The 16,491-nt window shown below is 44.5% G+C and overlaps 1 protein-coding gene across 1 annotated transcript; it reads right to left on the reverse strand.

Moving 5' to 3' along the window:
* Window positions 1-6,977: 6,977 nt before the first annotated feature.
* LOC131288347 (ATP-binding cassette subfamily C member 4-like) lies at window positions 6,978-16,464 on the reverse strand. Its single transcript, XM_058317470.1, has 6 exons — window positions 16,199-16,464; window positions 11,407-11,574; window positions 9,272-11,320; window positions 9,029-9,205; window positions 7,391-8,671; window positions 6,978-7,311 (listed from the first exon to the last, which is right to left on the reverse strand). The coding sequence occupies exons 1-6, from the start codon at window positions 16,381-16,383 to the stop codon at window positions 7,029-7,031; spliced, it is 4,143 nt and encodes a 1,380-aa protein (XP_058173453.1). The 5' UTR covers window positions 16,384-16,464; the 3' UTR covers window positions 6,978-7,028.
* Window positions 16,465-16,491: the final 27 nt, after the last annotated feature.

Genomic DNA, 16,491 nt, shown 5'->3' on the forward strand with positions numbered 1-16,491 from the left:
ATCAAAAAGTGCTTCTGTAAAGCTGTTTTCCCGTTTCCCTCGAAATTGTGACATCTGAAAGTTCTGTCAGATTCAGTTGGGTTTTCCTCCGTCGTTCGCCTGCTGGCCATCACAGCGGTCACACTGACGTGTCATGTCTAAATTTCCCAGTAGCATAGGGGTTGTCCGCAGAATGCAATAACATTTCCGGCAATTCCGTCACAACGACGGTGTGCACCAACATCCGTCAGTTCTAGTAAATAAATGAACCGATATGAACTGATAAAAAAGTCAAACATAAAACATGGATCTTTATTCGTTAACAATAAATTTAAGAAATATGCAACGGAACGAATTGAACAGATAAAAAAACATGTTACTTTGGCTGTTTTCTGGAAGAAAAGCAGAATTATCAAAAGAAGAAGGATACATCATTGGTGTAATAATTTCACCCAATAATCAATTTTTGTGGTTCACATTATGCATTTTCAAATGCAGAAATAATCCAAACGAAGACACGTTAGACCACACAGAACGGTTGGTAACGTGTTTCAGTTTTAGACACGATTTTTATCCGTGAAAACGTAAATCATGACCAGCGTGTGTTGGCTAGCGGACAACACTATTGTTACTGTCGAGAAGTGTGCAAGGTTTGGAGATGAAAATGTTTGTTTTTGGGGTTTAAAGCCCACTCTTTACTTTAAGATAACTGCTTGATTACGTAATGTCGCTGGCCTCCAAGCCGTTAAGTGTTTACTAGAAATTTATCCCAGAACGGTCAATCTTCCGGGACACGGGGTTCAATGCCTTTCTAGGAGTTACAAATAACACCATCAGGAAAATGCTCCATGAGCTCTTCAGTTATGCTCGAACTGGAAAATTTGGTTTTCTAAAAAACAATACAACAAATGATTTCGGAAATGTATTCAGTTATTTTCAAATGTCACAACAAATGCAAATACTTTGTTGCTACTAATCGGAGAACCGGTAAACTGTCTGAGAAGGTCATGTAATAATCAGTGCTTATCGTTCAAAATTAGCTAAGTTGAATGTTTTTCAGAATATTACTGAAAGACAAAACTTAAAAAAAAACATTAATATTATTCTTTAGTTTAAAACCTTCCATTTCGATAGAAATAAATGTTTAATGCCTTTTCTGACGCCTAGTTGCTTACACAACACACATCAATTCGTCATATTGCTTCTGTTGAACCAAGACACGGTGCTTATCATTCAAAGCGTTTCTAACTACACAGGGCTGTATGAAACGTTCATATTGAGACGTTTGCCGCATGATGAATAATCAAGCGAACGGCAAATTGACCGTCGAGTAACCGTTTGCTTTCTTCCCATCCCATTAACTACGCTCACAGCATCCGTTCGCATTCCACATTTGATTAACTCATCCAATTGAATCCTAATAGAACTGGGTCTTATCTTCGTGAGTCACACTTTCCATTGGCCGCAACAGCAACCACATATCCACACGCAGTTGCGTTCTACTGGGTGTTAACTGTCCAATTGAGCAGGGTAATAAGATTATGAGTATGATCTGTGCAACCTCTATTCCATCGATCGATCGAGATGCGTGTAAAAAGAGCAAGGCTGTCAGGTTACATGTGAAGAGAGCAATAAAAAGCACTCCACACAAAAATATCGCTGAAATTTAAATCATCAACAATCGACCACGTGCTCCTCCAGGAACGGGTTCACCCAGCTGCGGATATTTGTGGCCTTGGGAGCACCAACCGCGTTGTGGCCAGTACGTTGTTGCAAGTACTCTCCCTTGCTGATTACACCTTCTTTTTTTTTTTTGAAGCGAACGACCCTGCAATGGCCCTCCGAAAGGCAGCCCCGGTACAGTCTATCCGCCGAATATAATCGGTCCGGCGTTATCGATTTTTGCTTTCCGCTCAAATGTCATTACCATGCACCGGATACCATCGACAGGCGGCGCCCTTGTCGTGCCCGGTTATAAGGCATCCCTACCCGAATGGCTTTGGTGTTTCCCCCCCAGCCTGGTCGTAAAAATCCGGCACAAGTACGACGCTCCCATTAAGTCAATGCCGGCACCGTACCCTTTCCTTCTGTGGCAACTGGATGGTGTGTGGAATGCTGTGGATTGGAGGCGCAATGAAGAAAAAACTAAACAGCCCGTGCGCGGTTTTAAGAAGAACCGTTCCTGCATGTATCGATACTTACCAACCTCCGGCCAGTCCCCGGCTTGGAGGGTTGTTCTGGTTGTTTCCCCTCGAGGGGTTTCTTTTTAAAAAGGTGTTACAAATTTGCATTCGCATAATTCAACTCACCCATAGATGGTGGTGCATGGGCCATGGACACCCCTCGTGTGCTGGGCGGTGAATTTGGTGGACGATATCTTATTCCGTGTGTCTTGTTCTCCCTCTTTTCGCTGTGTCCTTCTATAACGGGGCGGCCCTTTCGTACCGGTACGCTCGGTCGTTGTGCGCCTTTCCGGCGTGTGCTGCACCCGTGCAAGATGCGTTAAACGTTCCTTCTAAGGGGGTGTCGCGTTGGGCGGGTGAGGTTCCGGTCTGGTGGAAGCTTCCCCGGCCCGGATCGAGATCGGATCGAAACGTCTGAGGCACGTTTTGTCGGTGTTTCCTATTGCGAACCCGTCCCCAAGCGTAATTGCTTTGTTGCGTTTCCGTTTCCTTTCTCGATAAACTGCGGCACACACTTCTGCTCCGAGTGCACTTGTATATTTTAGCACACAGAAACACACACACGCACGCAAACACAGGTGGGAGAAGTGGATCGTTTTTTTTTCAAACTTTTCCTAACACGCTCAGCAAGGGAGTTTGATTGGAAAACCCATCAATCAGGTACTCACTGAATCTGGAAAATGGAATGAAATAAAAAACATACGCACACTACACATTAGAAAACAATAATTTGTTTTTAAGATTAGCATCAAGGCCCTCGAAACACGATCGATAATAAAACCGCAGCACCACCCGACATTTTCTAACAAACATTCTACATCCTACGGCGAGGGGCCAAGGAGGCGCTGTGAGAATGACTGCGGCAACCACACATTGAAAGGCCAATACTACCACCACACAACACAACCCTCGACCGACGGTACACTTCGGGACACTTGCACCGAAAACGGGCGTTTTCGACAGGACGCCTCGCTGGGAACACTTTTTGGCACGGCTTACCATGTGCGTCGCGCCGAAAAACATTCGTCCAACCCCCGGCCTAGTTCTTTTCCTGCTAGCTCGCTAGACTATTAGAGCACACGGCAGTATAGTATTGCTGCTGGAGCGGCACAAGATTCGCATTTCACGTCACTTTCCGACACAGAACCGCCAGTCAGCCCACACGGGGTTGACGCCAAGGAAGAAAACAAATCTTCCCGTCGTGGATACAAACGCCTTGCGGTTCCACACCACACACTAGCACGCACGCGCGCCTATTTACACACACACACACCAGCCACCCTGGGCGGGGGGTGGTTGGGGAACGTTTAACTACCTTCTCGCTCACTCCACCGCAGTGTGTTATAAGTGCATCTCTTTCGCGCTTCGGACGCACTTTCTTCTTCGTACCGAAACATGAACACAACAACACAAACATAAAAGATGCAATTTATGCTCGACGCTCTAAACTCGCGCTTTTCCCTCTCGCACCGATGGGGTTCCGCTAGGCATCATCATCATTCGTCCTGCTTTCTTTTCTTGAACTCCAGCGAGCTCTTCGGGGTTAGTAAATCGATGTTTGGCAAGAAAATTCGAATCAATGACAATCCATCCCTTTCCTTATTGCGTATGAAAAGTGGTTTACCACGTACCAAGTTGTAATCGATGGCAAAACGAAGATCACGACACTGTACGATATTTAACCACACACCTGCTAAAAACACACAGGAACTCCGGCGCCGACGAGAACACAACGGCGTCTGATTTTGCGACCGTCGACCGCTTGAAAACAAGAGGTGCACATGCATCAAGGTTGCATCATTCATGTAAATTGACGTTCTGCCTTTTGACAGTTTTAATTCAACACATATGGCATTTTATATACCTTACGTCCAGATGGCGCTACAACTTTCTACGATCTCCCGTGCGTAGCAAAATTGATTTTGCAAAATTAAAAAATTCAACATTATCATCAATCTTTTTCTCATTGACTACTTCATAAGTTCTTGTAGCCGAGATGACATAGCCTTTTTAATTATATCAACTTTGCAGCAACGCTGTTGACAGTTGACATTTTGCGATGATGTGCATCTGTAGATATGAAAAGGCAGTTGAACTTCATCGAAACTATACAATATGTAAAGCCAAAAGAACTAATGTATATTTAATATAATACATATTGGTCCGTTAATCCTCCCACTCAGTGTGAATATGTTTTTCATGAAAACTTTTTGGATTGTGCATTCGTTCGTGTAACGTAAACGAAAATGCTCCGGTAGAGATGTACGAACCGGCAACGAGGAAAAGAAACACATTGGCCGCACACTGCTCATTGGTGAGTACATCTTCCGCTTGTTAAATTTCGCTATCGACCCCCCACTCCCCATTAATCCCCGGCCGTATCTGGGCAGGACGAACAGATTGGCCGACATGAAATCATCGCAGTAGATGCTACGATCGTGAAAATGCTGGAAGTCGTTCTGCATGATCCGCGTTTTCCGTACACAAGCCAACGAATCCCTCATTCTGATTCCCGAAAATTCTAGTTGAACAGAACGCTTCAATCGATCTGAAATGTAAAGTGGTTGCGTAAATAAAAAGAGATATTAATTTTATTCAAATTGCTCATAATGCAGGCTAAAAATTAATTTAAAGCCCATCTTAGGTGCTCTAAAATCCATATTGGGGTTGTTGTAAGAAATAGGTCAGCACAGTTTTCTTTTAGCACATTTGACCATTTATTTCACTGAACGTCTAACCGGCATTTCAAACATGCCGCATTGATCAATCTAGAATCGCTGTAAACGCAGCAGCCCAGGATGCGGACGCGTTCGTCGCGTTGCAACAGATTTAACCAGGGTAGCAGAAACCGCCAAGAGGCCATCCCATATATGCCAAGCGGACAAAAGGAACAAAGTAACCGCGAAAGAGAGATAGATGGTATCATACTGGTGTGTGGGGTGGCGCTCGCTTTCCGGCAAGGAGTAAACCGTCTGATCGCCTAGTACCCGTGCGGTAAGTTCGACCACCGGCGCACAACTAGAGCGCGTGTTGCGCAAATGGCTCTGCGCATCTTTTCACTTTCACAGTTGTTGGCCTGCACCAGCTGATGTGTGCTGTGTCTTACCAGGGACGAAGTTTGCAGAAGAGGACACACAACATCGATATTACCAGGGCGGGAAGTTTGCGGTGCTTACAGTTTAAGAAGTTTGCGGTGCTTACGGTCTAACTGCTCTATTCGCAACGCGCTTTTAAGCGATGGCACCTTTTTCAGCGCTGTACCCGCCCTTGTACTGATAGTTTCAAACTGAAATCTAGAAGAAAAGTATTCAGAAAACAAGAGAAAAATTTCCAACAAAAACACGAAAGGAAGCTACAACTTTCCTACTTGCTATTGTCGGAAGATCACACTTTCGGCACAACTTAGTGGATGCAAATGGATGCGCGTTAAATTAAACTACCATTTTGCAAATGAGGCTGGTTCGCCCGTCGTGTTTCTCTGTTCGCCCGTCTGTTTTCAGATTTTCTAGTTACTTCGCGTCAACGTAACAGGAGTCTAAATATCATAGGAGGCCGCACAAACAATGGCGCGAAAGGAATGACATCAGCAGCGAACGACCTACCTAGTGCTCGCACACATGGGAGTTGCTTGCAACGTTTATAGCTTGTTTCCTACCTGCTTGGTTGCATGCATGCCTATTACTCGTGTAGTACATCTTGCGCAAGCGCAACCCGGTAAGTTTTTTCAGCTTTGTGCACAAGTTGGTACAAAAAAGGAAAAAGAAGACTCTTTTGAACAGCGAAAAGTTAAAAAACCAAATCAAATAAAATTAACTAATGTCGGGATAGTGATGTCCTCAAAAACTTTATTTCTTTCTTACATTTTTCTTTTAAAATAGTTCATTATAAAATGTACTACTACTTTGCGTACAATCTCAGTAACTCTTTTAAGGAATTTATTTTGTTTATTGGTGGGTTTGCTTGTGCGTGTAATTATCATAAAATGAATAATTGTTATTGCAACAACAATGGCACAAGGAGATTTTTTTAGAAGTATACTTCTTTTTAATGTAGAATATATGAAATAAATCTTCTGCTTCTTCTTCTTGACGTAACGACTTGGTTGGTCATGCCTAGCCGTTAAGGGCTTACGAGACTTTTACCCTATGTGAACGTGGATAGTCCTGTCCTCTCGTACAGGGGAGGGTTGGGATTCGAGAACCCACGCCGTCGAGGTGGTGAGCCTCATGGGCCAATTTTCTAACCGGTGCTACCGCTCGGCTGTCGCGGACCCCCAATCTTCTGCTGAACATTCAAATTTTAATGAAAACACAACATGATTTCCGTACTGCTGGATTTATTTCGTTGGTTTATTCAAACAAAACAAAATATTAAAAATACTTGCTCTAATAGTTGTTGTTCCATGCTGTCTTTGTATGTGCTGGACCGTTTCCCTCAAAGAAAGGCGGATTAACAATATCCCATTTTATAACTGTATTCTGTTGAATTTATGTTTGCCACACTATCGCTGTAATACAATATTTAATTTTTATATTCTAAATAACAGTAATGTACAGCACGGCGTCAAAAGGACAAGATAACCTTGGCGACCCAAACAACGCCAAGTCTAGTGACGTTTACTGGTTATCACTATACTTTCGTTGAAAAAACTATATTAACCCGTTAAGATCCAACGTAACAATGGGTCATCATCCGGACGCGTCTTTTAAACATCAAATATTTAACATTTTGCTAAGATTCATGTCCTTCGTCTTCTACTTCTACTTGTTGATTTTGTTCGTCGATCTACATCTAAGGACACTTGTTTGTTTGTTTGTTTGTTTGTTTTATACGTTTCCTAATACACGATCACATTTGGCTTCTGCATCACTGCGTTTTGTTTGCCACCGCCAATGTTTGTTCGTACGCTTGACGCGCGATTTGCTGTAGCCGCTCGGATTCGGATGGTCCCGTTGCCGCCACCATATCACTGAAGATACCCATCGGAAGCTGCAGCAGCTCGTACGGTGTGCCTAACTCAACGGCCTGCCCGGCGTCCATTACAAGCACTCGGTCCGAATCCATGATAGTATTTAGTCGATGAGCGATCGTTAGAACGGTGCAGTCGGTAAACTTGTATCGTATCGTGTCTTGGATCAAACGATCGGTGCTGAAAAAGAGTTCAAACCAATTATTCAATAATTCATAATTTCAATGGGACAAGAAGGTTCGAAATGACGAGAACTTACGTCGGATCAACGTTGGCAGTGGCTTCGTCGAGTACCAGGACATGATTGCTACGTAGGATCGCACGAGCGAGACAGATCAGCTGCCGTTGGCCGACACTAAAGTTCGACCCACCAGCCGCCACCGCCATTTGTAGGCCGGCCGGCGTATTGGCAAGTTCCTTCAGCTCAACCTGCTCCAGCGCACTCCACAGCTCCACATCGGGGTAATCCTCGAATGGGTCCAAATTACGGCGTAGCGTCCCGGAAAATAGAACCGGATCCTGCGGGATGATCGACACCTTCGAGCGCAGGCTTTCCAGCGTAATTTCGGCCGTGTTAATGCCATCGATCAGCACCTCTCCCTCGACCTGTGCCAACCGGAACAGTGCACCGATGAGTGAAGACTTGCCGGCACCCGTTCGTCCGACAATGCCAATCTTTTCCCGTGGCCGTATGACAAACGAAAGGTCGCGTAACACAGCCGGTGCTCCTTCGAAGTAACGATAGGTAACGTTACGGAACTCGATTCTACCCGCCTCCGGCCAGTTTTTGTTCGGAACGCGTGGTTCGACGGGTTGCCATTCTGGCGCTAGATCCCGATACTCCAGCAACCGCTCGACAGACATCATGAAGTTTGCCACCTCGGCGCTCTGCCGTATACCCCACTGCATCATTCCCGTGAGGGCCATCGCCTGTGTGATCGCCAGGCCTACCTGATCAGCAAAAGTATCCTGTTCGATCAGCAGAAAACTGAACACCACGATAAACACAAACACAAGACAGAGCAGATCGAGCGCGAACCCAAAAGCCGAGCTTGCCGTGATGAACATATAGAACGAGGCCGTATGGATGTCCTGGTGGGCGTCAAATTCCCGTATCAGCTCGCCCTGTGCACCGAACGCTCGGATCGTCGGTAGGCCGGCCAGCGAAGCGGCGAGATGGGAGAACACTGGGGATCGCGTGATGCCCTCGAGTCGCTTGATGTTTTTCGACGTCTTCAGAAAGATGCGCCGAACGAACCAGAACACGATGCCAAGCAAGAATAGTGGCACGAGGAACATGGGATTCACGGTCACGGTCACGACGATCGTTCCGCACAGGCTTAGAATGATTTGCGTGGCATCGAGGCACGCCTTGGGCAGCAGTTCATCTACCGATCCCATGTCCTTCGAGAAGCGATTCAGAATCCGGCCGGACGGGTTTGTGTCATAGAACCTCATCGACGTCGATACGCAGCCCTTGAACATGCTGTCGTGCAGGTTCTGTGATGCGCGTACCGAAGTTTTGTAGAAACTGATCGATCTGAAATTAAGGAAGGTGGTGGTGAAATTAGAAAAAATCCATGTCCTGTATAAGGTGGCCTAGTGTACAACAGACCCCATGAGGAGTAATTCAGCAGAAAAATTACTTATGGCAGAGTTTTTTTTAACATTAAATATAAGATGAACGATTGACACATTGACACATGAACGCCGGTTTAACCCCGTCGGCAATTTAGGTTCGAATCCCAACCGAGACCGGATCATGTCCTGTACGGGAGGACACGACGGTCGTTACGCCCAAAAAAGAAAAAGATGCTTTTTACTATCACAAAATAGGCAGCCCCAATTCCAACACTGAACCCACTATATGACATGAAAGAAATCAAGCTTGTCTCACCTGCAAATAGCAATGATAAATATGCTGCTGACCAGCGCACCATGGATGGCCATGCACATGTCCGTACTAAGTAGGGTCCGCTGCTCGCCGACCACTGGGGGCAAGCTTCCATCAGTGTTGTTTGTAACCGTTTCCTGGTGCGCCTTCTGGAACAATCTCTGCTCCTCTTGGGAGGTCCTGAAAAAGAAAGATATACCTTAAGCTTTCATGGTGAAAAGCATTACATTATAGCTTTCGACTTACCAAAAGGAAACCCAATAGTCGGCCCCGCTAGCGGCAAGCTGCGTGGCGAGAAACAGAATCAGTAACCCGAACATGATTACTGGGTTCGCCCCGCTGCGGATGTAGTTCAGCAGTACCGAGCCTTGCACCATTCCCCGCGAGGTACCCTCCATGTTGCTCTGGACGGGAGCATCGGCCGCTCGTTCCCGTTCGTCCAGCTTCTGCTCCTCATCGGACAAATCGTGGACCGAGGAACTACCCGAGCGCGCCGAAGCTCGCGAATCGCGCCGGCTACGTTTGTCCCCTGTACCACTGATCGATCCGTCCGTATCGCCGCCACCCTCTTCATCTGTTTTACGTTCGACTAGCTCCACAAAGTCAATTCCACTTTGAGACAACTCGTGCGGGGTGCCCTGTGCTTGCACACGCCCCTCATTCAACACCACAACCCAGTCGGCTTCCTTCAGGAAGTGGACCTGATGTGTGACCAGTATGCGCGTCGTTTTCAGTGACCCCAGCCGTCCGTGCGGGCCAACACATAGATCAAACAGATGCTTTCCAACATGTGCATCGACCGCACTGAGTGGATCATCCAGGAGATACACGTCGGCCCGTCGATACACTGCTCGGGCTAAGCTAATGCGTGCCTTCTGACCACCGGACAGGGCGGCACCACGCTCCCCAATCATAGTCCGATCACCATCCGGCAGCTGTTCAAAGTCGGTGACGAGGGCACACGCTTTTACGACCGCTTCATAACGATCCTTTTCCATCGGTTGTCCGAAGAGAATGTTTTGCCGAACAGTGCCGGCGAAAACCCACGGTTCCTGGCTGACGTAAGCAAACTTTCCCCGACTCACGATCGTCCCCGTTTCAACGGGTAGCTCACGAAGAATTGCCTGCAGTAGCGAAGACTTACCGGCACCGACGGGGCCGATCACACCGATCAGGATTCCTTTGCGGAACTCAACGTTTACATTCGCCAGCGTCGTCGGGGGTAGGGTTTCTGAGTCTTCGTTTTGTGTGATCCGCTTGTCCTTGTGGGATACGCCGCCGTTACGTACTTTCGGGGCTCCAACCACTGGCTGCTGTTTAACCGCTCCCCAGCGGGCCGTTACACTCCGCATCGACACGGCCACATTCGCCGGTAGCTGGGCGTCCGACTCGATCAGCTTTTGCTTCTCCTCCGACACATCCCCATTGAGGCCCAGTTCCGCCAGCAACTTCTGTTTGCTTTCGGGTAGTGCTTCCTCTACCTTCTCGTCGTACTCGAGGAACTTCTGCAGCCGTTTCATTGCTACCATCGCTTCCGCGATCTCCGCTATGCCGCGCACAAACATCGCCGACATGGTGTTCGCCAGAATGCCGAAGTATGTTGCCACCACGAACACCCGGGCCGCCGTCAGCTCATCGCCGAGCAGCGCCATTGCCATCATCGTGCAAAATAGTGCCATACGTGTGGTAAACAGTAGGAACGTCATGTACAGCCCGCGCACGTACGCACTCTTCTTCACGATCTTCAGCTCCATCTGGCGGGCGCGGCTGATCAGCTTCGCGAACGGGCGCTCCCAGGCGTACATCTTAATCACCTGTATGCCGGAAATGATCTCGTCCATCAGCCGGATGCGCTCGTCCGTGCGGAGGGCCGTCTGGAGCCGGAAACGTGAAGTTAGCTTGCCGGTATAGGACTGGATCGGAGTAACGATGAATATCACGATCATCCCAATCAGGCCAGCCACGCCGATCTCGATGTACAGCAGGATGCCAATGATGATGGCCAGCAGTGGAGCAGACCACATGGAGTGAAGAAACACGGACACGATATCGAAGCGGTTTACGTCGTTCGACAGGAGATTGACCACCTTCCCGGGCGCAGTGTCTCCGAGGGCAGTCCGGGAAAGGCGCAATGCCTTACGGTAGATCAAACTGCATACAGCGATTCGCACCTTCATACCATTCTGGAAGCTCCCCAGCACGTACTGGTTGATCGTGACTACACTCATCGCGTTCAGCAGGACGATAGCGCCGGCGTAATAGAAGGCACTCTCGCGGGTTACGTCCGTGTCTTTGCTGGAAAAGCAAAAACAAAAGAACATTAACTAAACCGGGCTGTTCAGCTAACAATTAATTTGGTATTAAACCGGACGCAGTCTTACCGGAAATAAAGCAGCAGTTGGCCGAGGAAGATGGGCTGCGCCAGCCGAATGAAGATGTCATTGAACACGGTAATAATGCCGAGCACGCCGTACTCTCGCCAGAATGTTTTGAAGATTGCCTTTACCAGCGATGGTCGCCCCGGTCCGGCCTGTTGCTCGAACCATTTTCTGATGAAAAATAATATTTAAGGCCTAAGATTTAATAAGGATATTCTATAGAATACACTTAACAACAGAAATGTACTAAATCATTTGTCATCATTTGTCATCTTAAAAATATCAAAATATTCATTAAAGGTGGTTTAATGTACTTTCTAGCACACACTTTTTTCTGAATTAATTTTGCAAATATGAAAGTGATAAAGAGGTGCATCTAAAACCAAAAACGTCGAAAGATAGATCAGACTAATTCAGAAAATGACTAAGCTATAGGATTTGTAAAACAAATCAAATGCAGGCTTTTTTAGAATATTTTTCATATACCCCTAACATTTTCATTTAAATAATACTTTGTCAATATGATCACTGATCAGGCAAAAAAAAAATAAAAAATAAAAAAGCTGGCTGAGGATATGTATCCAGTGCCGAGGTATTTTCAATGATACAAATACTGTAGAAATATTATTTTTAAACCAAACCAACTTTTGGGGTCCGCGACAGCCGAGCGGTAGCGCCGGTTAGAAAATCGGCCCATGAGTTCCGGGGCCCTCCACCTCGACGGCGTGGGTTCGAATCTCACCCGACAACGGACCCTCACCTATACGAGAGGACTGACTATCCACGTACAACAGGGAAACAAGTCCCGTAAGCCCTTAACGGGGCAGGCATGACCAAGAGGTCGTTACGCCAAGAAGAAGAAGAAACCAAACTGAAACTGAAAACTAGCATTTGTAAAAGAGCAATCAAAAAACCGCTAAAAAGCATTCGACAAGATTCCAATACAATGTATGGACAAAATGTAACACAATGTTAAGGACAAAAAAGGCATTTCAAATGATCTTCTCGCCAACTTCACACGACCGAAGGATAAAATCAGCAATAAGTAATTTATCAACATCATTTGCCTTATTTTGCGGAACCAATGAGACCCTTTCATATCGTTGATCTTAAAAATAAACAATTTTCCTAGGGCAATGTAGGAATGTTAATTCTATTTCAAAAGTCACTCCGCCATTGCCGCCGAAGTACGTGTAGGTTTAGATGTTGTTAAAGATTCGCAAATGTAATTAGAGTACATCACGGGACCATTAGGCCATGACTGATGAAACAGTATGCCGGTACGATAAAAGGAAAACCAAATTGGCTTCTCCTTCTCCAACACGAATGGGTAAGAATGAGCGGTTCTAGTTGCATACCGTTTCTAACCTGATCGTCATTTGATAACCTGCTATCTTCAAGCAAGAATATGCACACAACTTTAATTGTGAGTAATTAGCTATATTACCCTTTGTTAGCACTGTGCACATTTAATCAAAAATATCACCCATTAGTAGCGCTTTCAGAACTCTAAGGCAAGCAATAGAGTGTAAGAAAAGTTCATAGTTTACATTGGTCGGAAAATTAAGTGACAATTTCGGTTATACCTTGCCTTGAAAGAATAACATTTTACATACAATCAATATGTCATTTAAATATTTTCTTACAGTTTTGATCAAGCCAGATGCTTATATGTCAATCTATTTATAGATCTTCATGATTCTTCAACTAGCTAAAATACTAGCAAATTGAATCTTCGATAACGAAATTATTAAGCTAATTTAGTCTTATCGAGTTGTTAAGAAAAGTCAGAGTACATATACCGCAGATAAAAATCTCTATATTACTTCGTAACGATGACGAGACAATTTAAAATTTGTGGCGGAAAAATTACGACACAATCGTGTGCTGTTCTCATGAGAACAGAACAGAGCCTCTTCATGACCTCCGCACAGACCCTACCATCAATCTCGAACAGGTGATTAACATCCATGCAGGGGAGAAGGATGATAGCAACGGGGGATAGTGTGGGGGCAAAACAGTGACGCTGCAAGTTTCAATATAACCAAGCCAAGTATAAGACCCTCCCATTACGAGTGACGATCGGGTGGCCGCAGAAACCACAGCCGTGCGCGGTTATCTTCTTGCTTTGCCGGAGCACGCAAATAGTCAATATTGGGCAACCGAAACTGGCGAGCCCCGTTTAGCGGTGAACAACTTTTCTGTTCTTACTACATGAATGTTAATTTATTTCTTCCTGCATTATGGGAGAGTGTTTGTCAAATTTTATTTAATTGTGTAATACCTTTGAAAACATGTTTTTGTTATTTTCAACTCATAACATTTTTAACAAATTACCATACGTTTCTTAAGATGAGAGACAATATCCAAATTCTATGTTTTAAAGCTTACATAGATAAAAGAAGCAACCACCCGGAAAGTACCAGTCGAGAACTGCTTCTGTATGCCTCTGTTTGAATCAGTCTGGTTTGTCTGCAAAGAGTTGGTTAACTCTGCTTCAATCCAGTGTACAAAGCTCATTATGAACCGGCGTACGGTAAACAATCCGCGCGAAACCAAAAATATGGTTTGGCATTTTAACGAGCTTCTGAAATCATTGGAAAACATCTTAGTCCACAATTTTAGTCCTGTTTACAGCATTGCAGATGTTTTCTATTTATTCAAGGGCGTAATCGTATTTGTTACCCATGTTCGAGGCTGTTTTCAACAAAACGAAACTACATGCGACCTTCACCAGGCGAAACCCACCTTAATAATATCAAAAATTAGGAAGGAAATGTGATGCTTATTAAATACATTCAAAATAGACTAATTACACATAGAACGAAAAATCGAAAAGTAAACAATTTAAAGTTTAAAATTAAATTAGATACATCACAGTTTTGATAGGAAGAAGGATCAAAAAGGAAAAAATAGACATAACCTTCAGAGTCGAATTCACTATAAAAACTTTGGTAGTGCGGAAAGTATTGCACTGGCAACAAAGCATCTACAAAACTATCTGGCTCGTAATTATTCCGCATAGTGGCAGTTTCTTTCGAACAAATTTATTTATACTTTTTTGTAAAAGTTTAAATTATTTACTTACTATTTTGCTTGAATTTTACGGTTTCTGTTACTCATTTAGTTATGCATCTCACAATTTTTTGTTGGAATGGCTAATAGCTCAGTCGGTACCTCGTGTTATATTTTGTACATGAATATATTATTTACTTATTTGTTTGTTGGGTTATTTATTTATTTATTTATTTATTTATTCATTTATTTATGTATCTATTTATTGTTTTATTTATTTATTTATTTACTTTTTTATTTATTGCCTATTTAATCAAAATTTTAAGAATTTGGCCCTCGAGAACATTTAGGAACTCTTACAACTGACGATTTCACAACTCATGCAAACAAAGTCAAAGAAATACTTCTCGTCTGAGACAATTTCTTGACGGCTAAAATGTTCTGACATAGGGAACAGCGGGCAGTAATTTATGTGCCACCAGCGGCGTGTATTAAACTAACGACAGTTAGAGCAAACGCTTCGTATCCAAAGCATATCAGTTGACTGGCGTCCATGATGGGCACATGGGCCGGTTGGCCAAACACTTCACCGGCGTCGTCGGAAACGATACGCGTGGCACTAGTCAATTAATTTTAATGAAGTTCAATTTGTAGCGTCATGTCACCCATCAACTACATAGTGCATTGGGTATACGTGGGAGATCATGCCGCTATCATGCCGCAAAATGCGTTTGTGTGTGTTGCAGAGTGGAGCGAGTTAAAATATGATATAGGATGGAAAGAACTTCAAGATTAATTTTATTTAATACTGTTCAAAAGATCCGTACGCCAAAAAATTGGTTTATGATTTAAGACATTTTTTATGAATTGTTGTACAATGGAAAGGAATCAATTTTATAATAATTATTTTGCTACCTACGCCATACGTTCGACGAGGTCCTGGATAAGCATACCCTATTGAAGTTCTTCGTCGTGATTTGAACAATTTTTTTGTTTTCATGATGCCAATTGTGTACTCAAAAAAAAACCCCATCATAGCAAACAGCATTCGCGCCATCACGGAAATGAAAACGATCATACTCTTGCGTAAGGCATGCGAGTGTATGTGTGCTCGTATGTGACCAAATGTTCAATCTTGCTGAATCATGGTTAACGTTAACGTTTCGCGCCGATCAGTCCCTCGCGCAACGAAACGTTTCGATCACATACGATCAGACGGTACTGGCGTTTGCGTACTCTTCCAGAATCAAGCGAAACTTCCACGACATGACAGTCGGCTGGAGATTGTTCAAGTAGCAAATGTTTGCTTGCCTTTCCACACCATCAAAGACGTCCGAACATTCGTGGAAGTGTAATGGAGATCGCCAAAGTCTGGAGGCGGGCAAACAAGATCGCGACTGACGACTGAGACGTTCGTGAAGCTGGCGATTGGTTTCATGACGCTTGTTTTACTGATCCATAACGAAACCTTGGATGATTGGTTAAGAGTAGTAAAATATCGATTATAATGTACAACCATTCTTTCCAATAGCGTTAGGTCAGGATGCAGTATAATTATTAATGAACTAACATTAACCAGCACCCCGTAGACTAGACACATCCTCTTATTTTCTAGCAATTTATAGCCCTTAAAGCAATATATAGCCTGCCGAGAGACGCAATAAATGGTAGAATGAATCTGTAGTAATAACAAACAATGGCACGAGTTGAAACTATTAACCTAATTGTGCCCGTTTCTCGTTTAACCTCAAAAACTCTCGTTTCACCGCAGTTTACTTACTTTTCTAACCGGTCACCGAGGGCATCGGATCTGTCCACATCGAGCGGACGGAAGAGGTCCTGCAGCTCCAGCACCTTGCTGTATCCTTTCCGAAACAGATCGATCGTCCACCAGAAGGTAAGGGTGGAAAATATGCTCGCATTTTGTCGCGGATTTGGTGGCAGCTTCCGCGTTATTGCTTCCATTGCTAGTACAGATTTGTGTTCAACTTTTAAACATCCGTTTCCTCGCTTTAGGTTGACTTATATCTTTGGACACGCATGCGTAACATTTGGTACATGTAAATCTACACA

This window comes from Anopheles ziemanni, chromosome 3 (assembly GCF_943734765.1).
Source record: "Anopheles ziemanni chromosome 3, idAnoZiCoDA_A2_x.2, whole genome shotgun sequence".
NCBI lineage: Eukaryota > Metazoa > Arthropoda > Insecta > Diptera > Culicidae > Anopheles > Anopheles ziemanni.

Excerpts from the sequence above, each read along its gene's own strand:
- LOC131288347 (XM_058317470.1), bottom strand. The coding sequence starts at position 16,383 with ATGGAAGCAATAACGCGGAAGCTGCCACCAAATCCGCGACAAAATGCG. Across the intron at positions 8,672-9,028 it reads TTTATCATTGCTATTTGCAG|ATCGATCAGTTTCTACAAAA; the intron begins GTGAGACAAGCT and ends CCTTAATTTCAG. Across the intron at positions 7,312-7,390 it reads ACTGCCAACGTTGATCCGAC|CACCGATCGTTTGATCCAAG; the intron begins GTAAGTTCTCGT and ends ACTCTTTTTCAG.